The sequence below is a fragment of the Plutella xylostella genome, chromosome 19, assembly GCF_932276165.1.
Source record: "Plutella xylostella chromosome 19, ilPluXylo3.1, whole genome shotgun sequence".
NCBI lineage: Eukaryota > Metazoa > Arthropoda > Insecta > Lepidoptera > Plutellidae > Plutella > Plutella xylostella.
This window is the reverse complement of record NC_063999.1, coordinates 2,002,132-2,017,707: the sequence shown is the minus strand read 5'-3', so window position 1 is coordinate 2,017,707 and position 15,576 is coordinate 2,002,132. Positions and strand designations below refer to the sequence as shown.

The 15,576-nt window shown below is 40.9% G+C and overlaps 1 protein-coding gene across 5 annotated transcripts; it reads left to right on the top strand.

Annotated features, from left to right (window-relative positions):
• The first annotated feature begins 871 nt into the window (after positions 1–871).
• On the top strand, positions 872–15,431 carry LOC105392286 (threonine--tRNA ligase 1, cytoplasmic). Of its 5 annotated transcripts, XM_048628017.1 has the most exons (17): positions 956–1,111; positions 1,371–1,618; positions 1,928–2,099; positions 3,111–3,188; positions 3,655–3,833; positions 4,233–4,311; positions 4,674–4,695; positions 5,734–5,858; positions 6,588–6,697; positions 9,347–9,502; positions 9,985–10,162; positions 12,549–12,671; positions 13,109–13,287; positions 13,649–13,715; positions 14,268–14,375; positions 14,746–14,860; positions 15,249–15,431. In XM_048628017.1, the coding sequence occupies exons 1-17, from the start codon at positions 1,046–1,048 to the stop codon at positions 15,407–15,409; spliced, it is 2,166 nt and encodes a 721-aa protein (XP_048483974.1). In that variant the 5' UTR covers positions 956–1,045; the 3' UTR covers positions 15,410–15,431. The 5 variants fall into 5 exon arrangements, with proteins under 5 accessions (XP_048483976.1, XP_048483974.1, XP_048483972.1 ...); XM_048628019.1 differs by lacking the exon at positions 14,268–14,375 and having other exon boundaries at positions 872–983; positions 13,649–13,823; XM_048628015.1 differs by lacking the exon at positions 14,268–14,375 and having other exon boundaries at positions 13,649–13,823.
• The last annotated feature ends 145 nt before the right edge of the window (positions 15,432–15,576 follow it).

Sequence of the window (15,576 nt, the reverse complement as noted above, 5' to 3'; positions counted from 1 at the left end):
AGTTATTTCTTTTTTGATTAGGTAAGTACTATACAACCATCTTTAATTTATGATAAAGAATGAAAAGAAGAAAGAATGAAAAGAACCTGAAAGGTTCGATTTTTTATTGTTCACTAATAATAATATTGTAATAATATATAGATATTGCAGTTTTAAGAATTTAGGTAGCTATTGAATAAACTTATTCACACAGATATGATTTTTCTCCCTAAATAGTCCCTTTTCAATTTCCACGGAGATTTGGATTTTCGCGCGGTTGCAGCGGGGTAAGTTAGTGTTGCCATTGGAAAACCATCAGAGGCATTTCGAGGGATGAACCGCTTTGGAGACCCGGTAGTTTTTGATGAACCTTTAACCTTAGTTTTTGTAGCAGACACAGACTTCTTCTTTTCACCAGTTTTTTTAGACTTGGGTGACTTGGGCCCTTGTGTAGCAATAGCTGTGGCGCCACATTGGGTTGCGAGATTCTTGGTTTTTGCTCGAAGATTGTTATCTGAAGATAGGCCAGCTACAATGTAACGCAACTCTGATAAGGCATGACCGTGAGAGCCTACATCCTCTTGTAATTTATCTAATTTCTTTTCAAAAACTTTAAACGCATTAGCCAACTTTTCTACTGGATCCATTGTTGATGCGGGCTTTCCTTTTAAAGTTTTCATTTCAGATTACTAGTAAGTTACTTGAAAATTTACACAAAATTTTTGTTTGTTTTATTATCATTTTATTTCCACAGAACAGACGATGTCAGTGTTGGTATTTTTGATTTGATTGATTTTCAAAAATTTGTTCTTGGAATAATAACAACCTCCCACCAGGATACAGATTAAAACGAAACTTCTGAACGGATTAAAAAATAAACTGTCAGTGTCAGTTCACAGCAACGTCAGCTAAAACGTCAAGTGTCAAAAATATTTTTCTGCGACACGGCCGCAATGGGTGATACCGCTGTTGAAGATATTCAAAAGCTAAATATTGACGAAAAGGCAGGATTTTAGTCATTTCTAACTCGAAATCTGATGCTTAAATTTACAGTTTAACGATAGTGATGCTTATCTTGTTCGGTTTCCGTAGAGATTGTGTGATCGGCATCAAACGAGGCCTTGCCACATGGGTTTGTAGGAACTATTTGGACAGCTAAGCAATAACTTAGCATGACTTACTTGCGTGAATCCTAAATGATCCAAAACAGTGCCATTTCCTTATAATCCAATGGTAGTGCTGTGATCTGTGATGACATTTTAAACAGTAGAAACATACAGCAGCTTTTGCATCAGCCATTCTCAAGTCATGACTCACATGGCACCTTAATTACCCTTACACATACAACTTACAAACAAAAACATACATCAACAACATTTTCTCCATTACAGTCACAAAAAAAAGCTATGAAAGAGAAAAAGAAGACCGAAAACAGTGGTGGCGGCAAAGTGGGAGAGTTGAACCCGCAGCCGGAGTACATCCAGAGACGTATCGACCTGTGGGACAAGTACAAGGCCCAGTACCTGGAGGAGCTAGAGAAAAAACCGGCGGTCAGCATCGTGGTGACGCTGCCCGATGGCAAGCAGGTGGAGGCCAGCGCGTGGCGCACCACTCCGTATGATGTTGCTAAAGGAATCAGGTTGGTAATGTTATAAATGTGCAATTTGTTCAATGAGAGAAGAAATATGAAGTTTGTTTCTCTTTACTATAAATTATTAACCAGTCATCCATTCATACCAGTTGTGTCTGATTTTGTGCGAAAAACCTGGTTTAAATTTTACCAATTTTATTCAACATGCACACCCCTTATTCCCTTACCAAATCACGTAGCTACTTAACACCTTTCCTTACATGCACACAAGTGATTTTTGGCCAGAATTGTAAGTAGACCAGCTTATACATTATACGGCAGCATAAAAAACACTTCATAAGCCCATTTCTCTTGCAGCCAGGGGTTGGCCGACAATTCCATAATTTCCAAAGTCAATGGAGTGCTGTGGGACCTCGACAGACCCTTGGAGGGTGACTGCAAGCTGGAGCTGCTGAGGTTTGACAACACTGAGGCTCAGGCCGTGTTCTGGCACTCGTCCGCTCACATGCTCGGAGAAGCTATGGAGAGGGTAAGGAAATGAATAATTATTCATGTAGCTTTTAATGGCAGCTTCATGGTCTTAAAGGTGGTAATCCATGGTGAAAATTTGCCTCAATAACAGTTGACAGTTATAGTCGTTTGCAATAGAATCCAACAATCATGTAAACAAATATGGCGGACTGACATTGACAGCGTATTGTTCATGCCCATAGTGATGTCATAGTGTTCTAATTAGATTAAATATATAAGCCATAGACTATAAAATAAAACTGATTATATATAAAAAAGTGTTTATTAAAACAAATTTAAATCTTCGTCTTCTTCATAATCACTATCAGAAGTGTCGCCGGTGACCGTAATTATAAATGGAACCACTGTGTCATCGCTTGCCGTGTCTAAAATGCCGTCGAGCTTTTTCATTTCTTCCTCTTCCTTTTTTCGTTTTGGTTAATTATATTAAGCTCTTGAAAATTATTTTTTATTGTATTCAAATAATATTAAATTAAAATAATTTATTAAATTAAAATTAAAAGATAACTTCAGATTACGAACAACACTAACTTTTCAATGACTTATAGAGTTCGATGAGTAAAAAACTAAGATGACAGCTTGTCAAATACTTCGAAATTTTTACGTTGCAAATGTTTTAACAAATTTAACTTATAAATACAAGTTAAATCGTGTTGAAGATAATGTGAAAACAATGGTGCGTTCGTTGAAATCAGACTATGTTCATAATTGATCGTCAAATGTATGTGATTACGGAGTAATCGTGACAATTTGGTTTGTTTACATGATTGTTGGATTCTATTGCAAACGACTATAGAAAGGCATCTGGCTAATCCTTATTCTGCAGTGACAGACCCTAGTATTACTGAAGTGTTTTCCACCAACACGGTGTAATAAGAAAAAAAAGTCTGGTAATTGTTTAAACTCCAAATTAACAACTTAGCATCAAGGTTACACCTTCATTCATATGAAATAAAACTGATCAAATATACTTGTTATCTGGACATAATTTATTGATTTGTTGTTACAGGTGTATGGAGGATGTTTGTGCTATGGACCTCCTATTGAAGAGGGCTTCTATTATGACATGCACTACCCTGAGAAAGGAGTAAGTATTCCACAGCATTTTCATACTTACAGTAATATCTGAAACTTGCCCATTAACTTGTTAACATACACACACTACACAGACACACACACACACACACAGCCCATAAATGGACCACTACAGGACATGACTTCCTGCAACTTAACCAACACTGAAAGGTTAATCTGATAACTTAGTAGGCCAGTTGGTGTAAACTGATAAGTCTGATTAAACTTAAATATGATTTAGATATTTTTGGTAACTATGCACTTTTTAGCTACACTGCAAATACATTAATAGTAAAATATATTCAAACCTCCTACAGGACCTAAAAAGGCTTAAAACCGCTTACGGCGGCGGCGGCGGCGGCATTGTGTGCGGTTTTTCTATAATATATAAACTGTCTTTTTTGCATACAATGATTATCCGCCAACCGCGGCGTTGCGTGTAATCCGCCTAATAACACCTGAAACACCTCCATCCGCAGATATCCTCAACAGACTTCCCGGCGATGGAGACGCTGGTGAAGAAGATAGCGAAGGAGAAGCAACCCTTCGAGCGGCTCGAGCTCACCAAGGAACAGCTGCTCGAGATGTTCGACTACAACCTGTTCAAAGTGAGGATCCTCAAGGAGAAGGTGGACACACCCACTACTACTGTTTACAGGTATGTGAATTTTTTAAATACTTATATTTACTCTTTTATCACCTTCATCAACCAAAATAACTTCTTTATGGAATTTAGACAGACGTAAATAAATAAAAAAATTCACGGTGCGAAGACTGGGCTGCATGTACTTGTTTTTATTTATCTAAACCCAGGTCATAAAAAATCTTAACAAAACAGAAACTGTGTCATGAAACGAAGCACACATGTTTTTTTAGAAGTCTGAAATAACAGTAATTTTAATGCATCAATAATATACAAAGTTATAATTATGCTACTATCATAACCGTGAGTAAATAACAGTCATTTTAATGCATCAATATTGTACAAAGTTATGTGCTACTATCATAACGGCTTAATATTATTATTACTCTCATGACTACGGTTTGTATTTTTCAGATGCGGAACCCTGATCGACCTGTGCCGCGGCCCGCACGTGCGACACACCGGGAAGGTGAAGGCATTCAAAGTAACCAAGGTAAGGAAATTAGCCATTTATGCCTTGCTATTGATATCACATTAATCATGGTTACCCAGTCAAATTATGTATTTTTATGTGTGAAACCTGTTTTCGCTGTGCTTAGCGACCGTGCTTTATTCACAGCACCGTAGCTAAAGGTGGTAGTGAAACTGCTTCCGAAGCTTGGAGCCGCGGGTTCAAATCCCGCCCAGGGCAAATATCTGTTTGATGAACACATGTGCCTAATATGTATCTATCTATGTATTTCTGTAGTTATATCAGCTGTCTGACACCCATATCACAGGCTCTGCCTAGTTTGTGGTCTGATACCCGTGTATGAGTTCTCCCCACATATTTATTATCTATTTATTTCCCCCCAGAATTCCTCAACCTACTGGGAAGGTAAAGCCGACGCGGAGACGCTTCAGCGCGTGTACGGAGTGTCGTTTCCGGAGCCCAAGCAGCTTAAGGAGTGGGAGCTGATGCAGGCCGAGGCCGCCAAGAGGGACCACCGGAAGATCGGAAAGGTAACTTTAAAAATTGTTTAACAAGTGTTTAAAATTAACATTGATAGATGTATTACGCGTTTGACACCACTAAACATCTATTAAATACTGTCTAGTTTTTGTTGTCTTAAATTTGACAGTGTTTAAAATGAAATTTGACAGGATTTCTAGATGTTTGACAGCACTAAACACCTGTTAAATACTGTCTAAGTTTTTATGGTAAGGCCCTAACTGTACTACCACAAAAAACTTTAAACACTGTTTACAAGTGTTTAAATCGAAATTTGACAGATTTTGTAGGCGCTTGACTGCACTAAACACCTGTTAAATGCTGTCTATGTTTTTGAGGTAAGATTACAGTAAATAACTTTAGACATTGTTTAACAATTGTTTAAAAAGCGCTAGCAATTTGACTAGGGATTGACAGCGCTAAACATCAGTTAAACACTGTCTAAAACTAGTCGCTAGAACTCGTCAACCAACTGGGAGGGCGCGGCCGACGCGGAGACGCTTCAGCGCGTGTACGGAGTGTCGTTCCCGGAGCCCAAGCAGCTCAAGGAGTGGGAGCTGATGCAGGCCGAGGCCGCCAAGAGGGACCATAGGAAGATCGGGAAGGTCAGTGGCTCTATTTCTAAGATATACTTTAAACATTGTTTAACAAGTGTTTAAAACGAAATTTGACATGTATTAGGTGTTTGACAGCTCTAAACATCTGTTAAACACTGTCTAAAGCTGTCGTTGCCAACAACTAAAAAACCTAAATCCTAACTTACAGCCACAAAAATCTTTAAACACTGTTTAACAAGCGTTTAAAACGAAATTGGACAGTTTTTGTAGGCGTTTGACAGCGCTAAACATCAGCTAAATCTCATTTTATATTAAAAAACCAAAGATAAAAAAGCTAGCTGCTAAAACTAGTCTTGGTAATGAGAGGGTAAAGCCGACGCGGAGACGCTTCAGCGCGTGTACGGAGTGTCGTTCCCGGAGCCCAAGCAGCTCAAGGAGTGGGAGCTGATGCAGACCGAGGCCGCCAAGAGGGACCACCGGAAGATCGGGAAGGTCAGTGAGGGACACTTTTTATTCATTTATATTACGGAGGAGCCAAGATTTTGCCACTCCTCCATTGAAAAGGAAGGATCGGAGGACCAAGATAGGTAGATATCTTTTGGCATTCATTATTCATAGAAGATGTCGCCACAATATCGACGGTGGAAAGGTAAAAATTACTAAGCGACTTTAGTTGCGACAGTGAGTTCTACACATTGCTGGAATCTACTTTTTCCACGTTCAGCAAGGCAGCAAATAAAAGGGGTTGTTGGTAAGTAGACCTGATCGTTTCAGGAGGTGAGAAAGACCTTTCCAGTCGATTGAATCCTGTGATGCCTTATCGGAAACTTAACCATTGTTACAAAAGCGGTGTACGAAGCCGAAAGGGGGTGGCTCAGGTGGTCAATCCGAACAACTAAAACAGAAAACGTTAGTATAACATCAGCACTCCTAAACTTCATTTCTCCTAAGATTCGGACCGAGGCTTTTATGCGAAGCGACCCGATCCAAAAACTTATAATTAAACCTAACAATAAATTAGATCCAGAAGGGCTTAAACGGGGAGCACTTATGTCATGACAAAAGTATTGCATCGCGCTCACTCACATCGCAGAGCCTCAAGAGCGACCGCGACGGAGAATCTTTGTCATGTCTTAAATATGCGACCCGTGCTAGCCCTTCAGGTACTCAAAGTTTCAAACCCTAATTTCACAAGTTATAAATTGAACCCTATTGTTACAGGAACAAGAGCTGTTCTTCTTCCACGAGCTGTCGCCCGGCTCATGCTTTTTCCAGCCGCGCGGCGCGCACATCTACAACACGCTGGTCAGCCTCATCAGGGAACAGTACAGGTGCGGTCTTAGGAGCCCCCTAGACGATCAATTATATTGTGCAATCCTGTTGTCCTTTCCTACCTCTTGAGGAAAAACTTGCTCCCGGTAACAGCCTTCCCTGGCACATTTAGAAGACTCTAAATCGGTTGCGAGCAGAGGTAGGCTGCTGCAAGGTCAATCTTGCAAGTGGGGCTATACCGTTGGTACCAACCTATGCGACTGTGGTACCGCCCCCCAGACTATGGAGCATTTACTCCCCTGTCCCCTGTGCCCTTCCACCTGCACACGGGAAGACTTATGCTATCAAAGTTGCCTCTTTTTGGTCTGGACAAATATAAAAATTCGCATGTTCACTGACACGAAAGAAGAAGAAGAAGATTGTGCAATATAATTCATCGTCTAGGGTTAATATTGAAGATTGCGCATGCGACTAGTGTCAACTTGACAGCACTTTCGACCACTTTTTACCTATCGAATTGACAGTTGTCGCACTCGCATTCGATTCTATACGTTAGCTCTGTTTTTCGTGATCGCCCTGCTGGGATTGGTTAATCAATAATACGTCATCTCCATATAAAATTCTCGACAGATGTTTCAAAAGTCATCCACTAATATCTGCTCTAACCGACTATGGAAAAATTGGCATTTAGAATGATTGTCCACCGTAGAGTTTAATCGATTCTGATTCGTTTGGTAATACTTATCTAAGTCATTTTTTCACAAAATGTATGGGTTAGACTAGTTGACCTCCAAGGCGACGATCTACAGGATGTTGGGAAAAGCCGGAATCTACGTGTGCAGATTTAATTTTCGGTCTTAGATATAACATGCTGCACACGTAGGTTTCGTCTTAGTATACCTTTTCAGCAACATGCTGTATAACCATGGCACTCGGCTATTCGTATTTGCAAATACTGCCGTGTCATTATATTCGGAAAAAATATTGCAGAATTTGCCTACCATTTTGGTATTTGGCGAACACAGCAAACAACCAATAGCAAATCATAACTGCATAGTATAAAACAAAGTCACTTTCTATGCTTAAATCTTTAAAACTACTCAATGGATTTTGATGCGGTTATTTTTAATAAATAGAGTGATTCAAGAGGAAGGTACAATAACATCACAGTTTTTCTGAAGTGTATTGCGGAAAGTTATCGTAACAGATTCGATACAAGTGGTGATGGTTATGAAAACACATTTAAATTAATGGATTTTAAAGTAGGTAAGCAGAATCTGTGATTGAACTTTGTACTTTTCAGGAAATGACTAAAAGGCCTAGGTAGATTTTACGTAAAAGAAAGTGAAGTTCTAAATTAGCAAGGCTGGTCATTTCAGGAGTAAATTTTTCGCAAAGCAAAAGTGGTTTACAAATCATACGATCTTCGATTCGATTTCGTAGGACAAACTTCTGTCGTTTTAAAATATAATTCACAACAAGTATCGCTAGGTGGCGGTAGCGGCTGTGATTCTACATCGCGGTATGGTTGTGTTTCAGTTCTGCTTTGTATTAGTCATGTCTGGTTGTTACTAACTTACGGTCTTATTCATAAAAAGTTACGGGAGACCTATAGGCCTGCTATAAGCAAATGTCAAAAAAACTTTATTCATAAACGATCAATAGCGCTAAAGAACTCTCCAACTGATTCGTAAAACCTTGATATGCTAAAGTTGGCTGGACCCTACTATACACCTTCCGTAAGCCTCCTCTTGTACAAAAACATGGCGGCCGGTCAACAGCTGTTCTGCTTTATTGACGATTTGACATTTGTTGTGAGTTAATATTTGCTGAAAATAAGTTGCCATGGTAACGTAAAAATTTAATTATTTTTTTTGTGGGTTTTGGCTTGGCCAACTGCGCCTTTAAGCCAACGTAAACTTTTTTAAGTGCCGCGCTGTGGCTAACATAGATAATAGAGATTGATAAATGAATGAAAGTTTTCGCTATTTTTGTTTATGGTTTCGTCGGACCGGCAACTTAATAGGGTAAATGTCAAAATGTTTGGTCTGTGAAATCTATTAGCATCACTATAGTTACTGAAGGTTTACGGAACTATTATGAATAGAGATTTTTACGAAACCTCAAATAGGCTTAATGTGTTCCGTAACTATTGAGCTCAGTAAACCTACTTTAAGGTTTTTTTATGAATAAGACCGTTAGACTAGTAATAGTATTTATTATGTGGAAAGTGTTATGTGGAAAGTATAAAAAGTATAAATATAAATTTTTGCATAGAACATCGTATTTTAGTCAAACTGTTATGCGGTGTTCTAATTTATTTACCAATGAGAAAAGAATGATATATTTAATGTCACTCAAACTCAAAGATTCATATAATCTCCCTTTCTTATCTTTTCGCTCAGTAGTTTCTATGGGAAAGAAAAACCAATTTAAACTAGGTCAATATTTTTAATTATATGAAAATAGTGATTGTCGTTCCCCGTGAGTGCGGCTTCGGTAGCGTCCTGCACGCCAGCGGATCATTGATTTCGGTATACTATCCTATAGATCCGTTGTAGACAGAAACATAATTCCGCTTGTCTGGAAATTAGAATCGAAATCTGTGTTATTAAGCGTCAGTATGCAAGCTATTATTCCACACTTTTTATATGGGCCTATATGGCCTGAAACAAACACCTATTATAATCAGACCCCTACCCCGGCAGGGCCCGCGGCTTCCACGAGGTGGTTACTCCGAACATCTACAATGCCAAACTGTGGCAGACGTCGGGCCACTGGGCGCACTACGCCGACAACATGTTCTCCTTCGAGATCGAGAAGGAGACCTTCGCGCTCAAGCCGATGAACTGTCCGGGGCACTGGTGAGGACGTTTTGAGATTATTACTCGTAGAGAATGGTGTGAGTGGGACGTGGGTCTGTGATGGGCCGTTATAATAAAAAAGAATGTCATACTCATAAGCTTACTACAATGAATCATTCAAACAGTTGTTTTATAAGGTATCAATAAATCGGTCTTATTGCTTATAGCAATCTATATATGGCATCTGTGGTGCAAGGATATCATCATCATCGTCGTCATCATCAGCCAATAACCATTCACTGCTAGACATAAGCCTCTCCCAAGGAGCGCCACAACACTCGGTCCTCGGCCTTCCTCATCAAACCACTACCGGCTACCCGCCTAAGATTGTCTGCCAGCGGGCAGGTGTCCCAAGCTGCGTTTGTCTGTTCGTGGTCTCCACTTCTCCAGATAGCCAGGTTCTTCGCCAGATATGACCAGCACACTGCCACTTAAGCTAGTGCATGGATATAATAATAATTATTATTGTTATGTCTCCTCAGTCTAATGTTCGACGTGCGCTCCCGCTCATGGCGCGAACTCCCGCTCCGAATGGCGGACTTCGGCGTCCTCCACCGGAACGAGCTGAGCGGCGCGCTGTCCGGCCTGACCCGCGTGCGGCGCTTCCAGCAGGACGACGCGCACATCTTCTGCACCGAGCAGCAGATTGAGCCAGAAGTGGTGAGTTCAATAACACACTATAATAAAGAAACGTATTTAAAATGGCTTACTATACGAAAGAAGAAAGAAAATGGCGATTTAAATATGCCGCCATTTTGTGTCTAGTTACTAAGATCTTCTTATAAAGAACGCATTTAAAATGGTAACCAAAAGCGAGATCGAAGAAATAACGCAAAATGGCGCTTTAAATATGCCACCATTTTGTGTCTAGTTACTTTATTATGAGCCACAATAATAAAGAACGCATTTAAAATGGTTACTATAACCTAAAATGGCGCTTCAAATATGGCGCCATTTAGTGTCGCGACAGTAGCGCCATCTAGGGCCTCCTTGGAACGAGCTGAGCGGCGCGCTGTCCGGCCTGACCCGCGTGCGGCGCTTCCAGCAGGACGACGCGCACATCTTCTGCACCGAGCAGCAGATTGAGCCAGAAGTGGTGAGTTCAATAACACACTATAATGATGAAGGTATTTAAAATAGCGCTTTAAATATGGCGCCATCTTGTGTCAAAGACACTAACTTACTTACTTACTTAGATATGAGCCACAATAATAAAGAACGCATCTTAAATGGCTACGATAAGCGAAAGGCGCTTTAAATATGCCTCCATTTTGTGTCTAGTTACTTAGATATGAGCCACAATAATAAAGAACGCATTTAAAATGGCTACTATAACCTAAAATGGCGCTTCAAATATGGCGCCATTTAGTGTCGCGACAGTAGCGCCATCTAGGGCCTCATTGGAACGAGCTGAGCGGCGCGCTGTCCGGCCTGACCCGCGTGCGGCGCTTCCAGCAGGACGACGCGCACATCTTCTGCACCGAGCAGCAGATTGAGCCAGAAGTGGTGAGTTCAATAACACACTATAATTAAGAAAGGTATTTAAAATGGCTACAATAAGCGAAATCTAGTTACTTAGATATGAGCCACAATAATAAAGAACGCTTTTAAAATGGCGATGATGGGTGAAATTAAAGAAATAACGCAAAATGGCGCTTTAAATATGCCGCCATTTTGTGTCTAGTTACTTAGATATGAGCCACAATAATTAAGAACGCATTTAAAATGGCTACTTTAACTTAAAATGGCGCTTCAAATATGGCGCCATTTCGTATCTAGTTACTTAGATATGAGCCACAATAATAAAGAACGCATTTAAAATGGCTACTATAACCTAAAATGGCGCTTTAAATATGCCGCCATTTTGTGTCTAGTTACTTAGATATGAGCCACAATAATAAAGAACGCATCTAAAATGGCTACTATAACCTAAAATGGCGCTTCAAATATAGCGCCATTTAGTGTCGCGACAGTAGCGCCATCTAGGGCCTCCTTGGAACGAGCTGAGCGGCGCGCTGTCCGGCCTGACCCGCGTGCGGCGCTTCCAGCAGGACGACGCGCACATCTTCTGCACCGAGCAGCAGATTGAGCCAGAAGTGGTGAGTTCAATAACACACTATAGTGAAGAAGGCTTTTAAAATGGCTACGATACGAGAGAATGAACTAAGTAACCTAAAATGGCGCTTTAAATATGCCGCCATTTTGTGTCTAGTTACTTAGATATGAGTTACAATAACAAAGAACGCATTTAAAATGGCGACAATATGCCGCCATTTTGTGTCTAGTTACTTAATTATGAGCCACAATAATAAAGAACGCATTTAAAATGGCTACTATAACCTAAAATGGCGCTTCAAATATGGCGCCATTTTGTATCTAGTTACTTACATATAAGCCAAAATAATAAAGAATGCATTTAAAATGGCTACTATAACCTAAAATGGCGCTTCAAATACGCCGCCATTTAGTGTCGCGCCAGTAGCGCCATCTAGGGCCTCCTTGGAACGAGCTGAGCGGCGCGCTGTCCGGCCTGACCCGCGTGGGGCGCTTCCAGCAGGACGACGCGCACATCTTCTGCACCGAGCAGCAGATTGAGCCAGAAGTGGTGAGAAAGAAGGCATTTAAAATGGCTACGAGAAGCGAGAACAAAGAAAGTAACCTAAAATGGCGGCCTCATATTATCAGGGCATACATTCGTGTGATGAGTGTTTGCCTCTGGTTGTCGTCTATTTATTAGTTACGTATTTATCTATGTATCTTTGTAGATATATCAGTTGTCTAACGCCCTTATTACAGGTTCTGCCTAGTTTGGGGTGGGATGACCGTGTGTGAGATGTCCCAACATATTTTTTTATTTATAAAATAAATATTCTCTATACTACAAAGTCACGTTACCAACAAAGTTTGTATAGAAAATGTTTTTTTCGCGAATTTTTACATTCTGATTTCATTTCCGGCCTCAGTTATAACATGCTGCACACGTAGGTTTACTGTATTTATTACACACCGTATCCTTCCATTCAAAACCACCTTTCTTCTCCCCCAGCATGGCTGCCTGGAGTTCCTGGACTTCATCTACTCGACGTTCGGGTTCACGTACCAGCTGTACCTGTCCACGCGGCCCGAGAAGTACCTCGGGGACCTGAAGACCTGGGAGCACGCTGAGAAGGTACTGTGGTTACTTGTGAAGCGGTTGGTAATTTGGCGTAGCAGCATTACTCGTTATTTTCTTGGGCTGTGATCTGTAGCAGGACTATTCAGAATGATGCAACATTAAAAAAATCCTAACAATAAGGAATTTTGTACCAGCGGCACGCAGAAAACTGATCCGAGGTGTCGATTTTCAGCAAATTTATAAAAGTGTCAATATCTCGAAAATAATCGTTTTTTTACTAAGGTCATATTACGATATTCTGGCCGCCGACGACGTTTAATGTTGTGTTTAATAACACCAAGATATTTCTATCTAGGACTTCACCTTCCTACATACATACTAAATATGATAAAAAATTGTCCATCGTGTAAGATCAACCAACATTCTAACACACTCATTCCTCTTATAATATCAATATCAAAACTGCAATAATACCCCACCAATCCCCACAGGCATTAGCAGACTCGCTCAACAAATTCGGCAAGCCGTGGCAGGTGAACCCGGGTGACGGTGCCTTCTACGGGCCCAAGATTGACATCATCATCAAGGATGCCCTCCGAAGGTCGTTCCAGTGCGCCACCGTACAGCTGGACTTCCAGCAGCCGGAGAGGTTCAACCTCACTTATGTCAGGTGAGTTGTATGGGAAGATAAAATTTAATATAAGAAAAGATAAATGTAATGGAGGAAAGAACGCGATATTTTGCTCTATTGCGTTGCGCTCTGCAAAAGTCTGCGACAGTCAGCTGAAAGAATGTCAAGACGGACGCAGATTGTTTTAGGATTTTACGTCATCATCAGAACAATAGTGGACATAAGTATCTTTGTAGGAAGAATGCTATGTCGTCGGGCGTCCCAAGTTACTTTTAGGTATTCCTGTCCACTCTAGAACGCGGTTATTGATTCTTCATCGACATTTTCAATCCAGTTTAAACCAGCTTGCCAAACGAATTTTTCGAAACGTGTCAGTGGTAAACTAACTAATTAATTCCAGTGAATCCGGCGAAAAGAAGCGTCCAGTGATCGTGCACCGAGCCATCCTGGGCTCAGTGGAGCGCATGGTGGCGATCCTGACGGAGTCGTACGCGGGCAAGTGGCCGTTCTGGCTGAGCCCGCGCCAGGCGCAGCTCGTGCCCGTCGGGCCCAACTTCGACGAGTACGCGCTACAGGTATGAGTGTGAAATGTGCGAATTAATAATAGATTTTGGTGGACGTATGTTGTTCTATAGTTTTGATGGCAGGATTTTTAAAGCTACCGCGGTATGCTGTCTTAAAAGTGTCACTCAAAGAGCGTTTTTTTTTTAAATAAAGATCGCGTTTCTTCATAACAAGCGCGTTTCTTTATAACAAGCCCGTTTCTTCAGCGTGTTTCGTCATAATGAGCGCATTTCCTCATAAAGAGCGAATTTCGTCCTAAAGAGCGCATTTCTTCATAAAGAGCGCATTTCGTCCTAAAGAGCGCATTTCTTAATAAAGAGCGCGTTTTTATTCATAAAGAGCTCATTTCTTCATAAAGAGCGCGTTTCTTCACAAAAAGCGCATTTTTTTCATAAATAGCCAATTTCCATCAAAATGAGTCTCCCCGTGCGTCCCCTGGGCTAGTGGAGCGCATGGTGGCGATCCTGACGGAGTCGTACGCGGGCAAGTGGCCGTTCTGGCTGAGCCCGCGCCAGGCGCAGCTCGTGCCCGTTGGGCCCAACTTCGACGAGTACGCGCTACAGGTAGTGTAAAAAGTGCGAAAAAAGATTTTGGTGGACGTATGTTGTTCCCGATTTATGGTGGCGGCGTTTTTGAAACTACTCTATAATACGCGCTACAGGTATGAAATGTAGAAATGTGAATGAAATGTAGAAGGAAAATATTATAGGCGGGTTTTTGAAACTATTGCGGAATGCTGCCTGAAAGATGTCAGTAGTTTTATTATGGTGTATGCAATTATTAGTTTTTCTACTTCCAGTTCCGAAGTTACTTCCTTAAGACCTCGTTTAGCCAAGTTTCATCAAAATAATTTCCACCGGTAATGAACCTTTCCTGGGCTGGCTATGACAGATCTATCACTGATAAAATTCCAAATCATTTTTATAATCCCAGGTGAGGGACAAGCTGTTCGCGGCCGGCTTCATGGTGGAAGCGGACACGGACCACGGCGACACGTTGAACAAGAAAGTGAGGAACGCACAGCTAGCGCAGTTCAACTATATACTTGGTACGTATTATACAAACATACAGTATAATATGCTCACGACTGTAATCCCCGAAGGGGTAGTCAGAGGTGACTCACACGTACTTGCACATATTATAAGGGTTATTTATTTGTTGATCGAACACACTTTAGTATGTAACAGGGTAGCTATTATAATAGTTCTCTTAGCCAAACGGAAACTTGTTTGGATTTTCATGTAATGTCTTTGAAAAGGTTCGCAATGATGCCGCTGGTTTTCTTTTTTAGTTTAGTACTTTAGCTTAGATTTTGTTATGCAAATTGAAGTGTAATCATTGACCGTGTGCCCTCAATCTAAATGCTAATTGGAATGTAGTGTATTATGTTTTTTTAGGGACAACTTAAAAATTAACAACTCATTTTTACCCCACAGTGGTAGGCGACAAAGAGAGATCCTCAGGCACAGTGAACGTACGCACTCGCGACAACAAAGTACACGGCGAGTTCACAGTGGACGCTCTCATAGAACACTTCCGCACACTCACTAAGGAACGCACGCTGGCTGACGACTGCCAACTGTTGACTACAGACTAGACTGGACGAGTGTGAAATGTGGCGGCGTGGATTTGGGCACTGAAGATTTATGCCGTCGAATATTGCACTTTTAAGTGTAATTTGATTACATATAATGTAACTAGGCTACTTTAGTCCAGTTTTTTAAGTTCTTGATAAGATATCTGTTAGGGGTGGACTGTATTTGA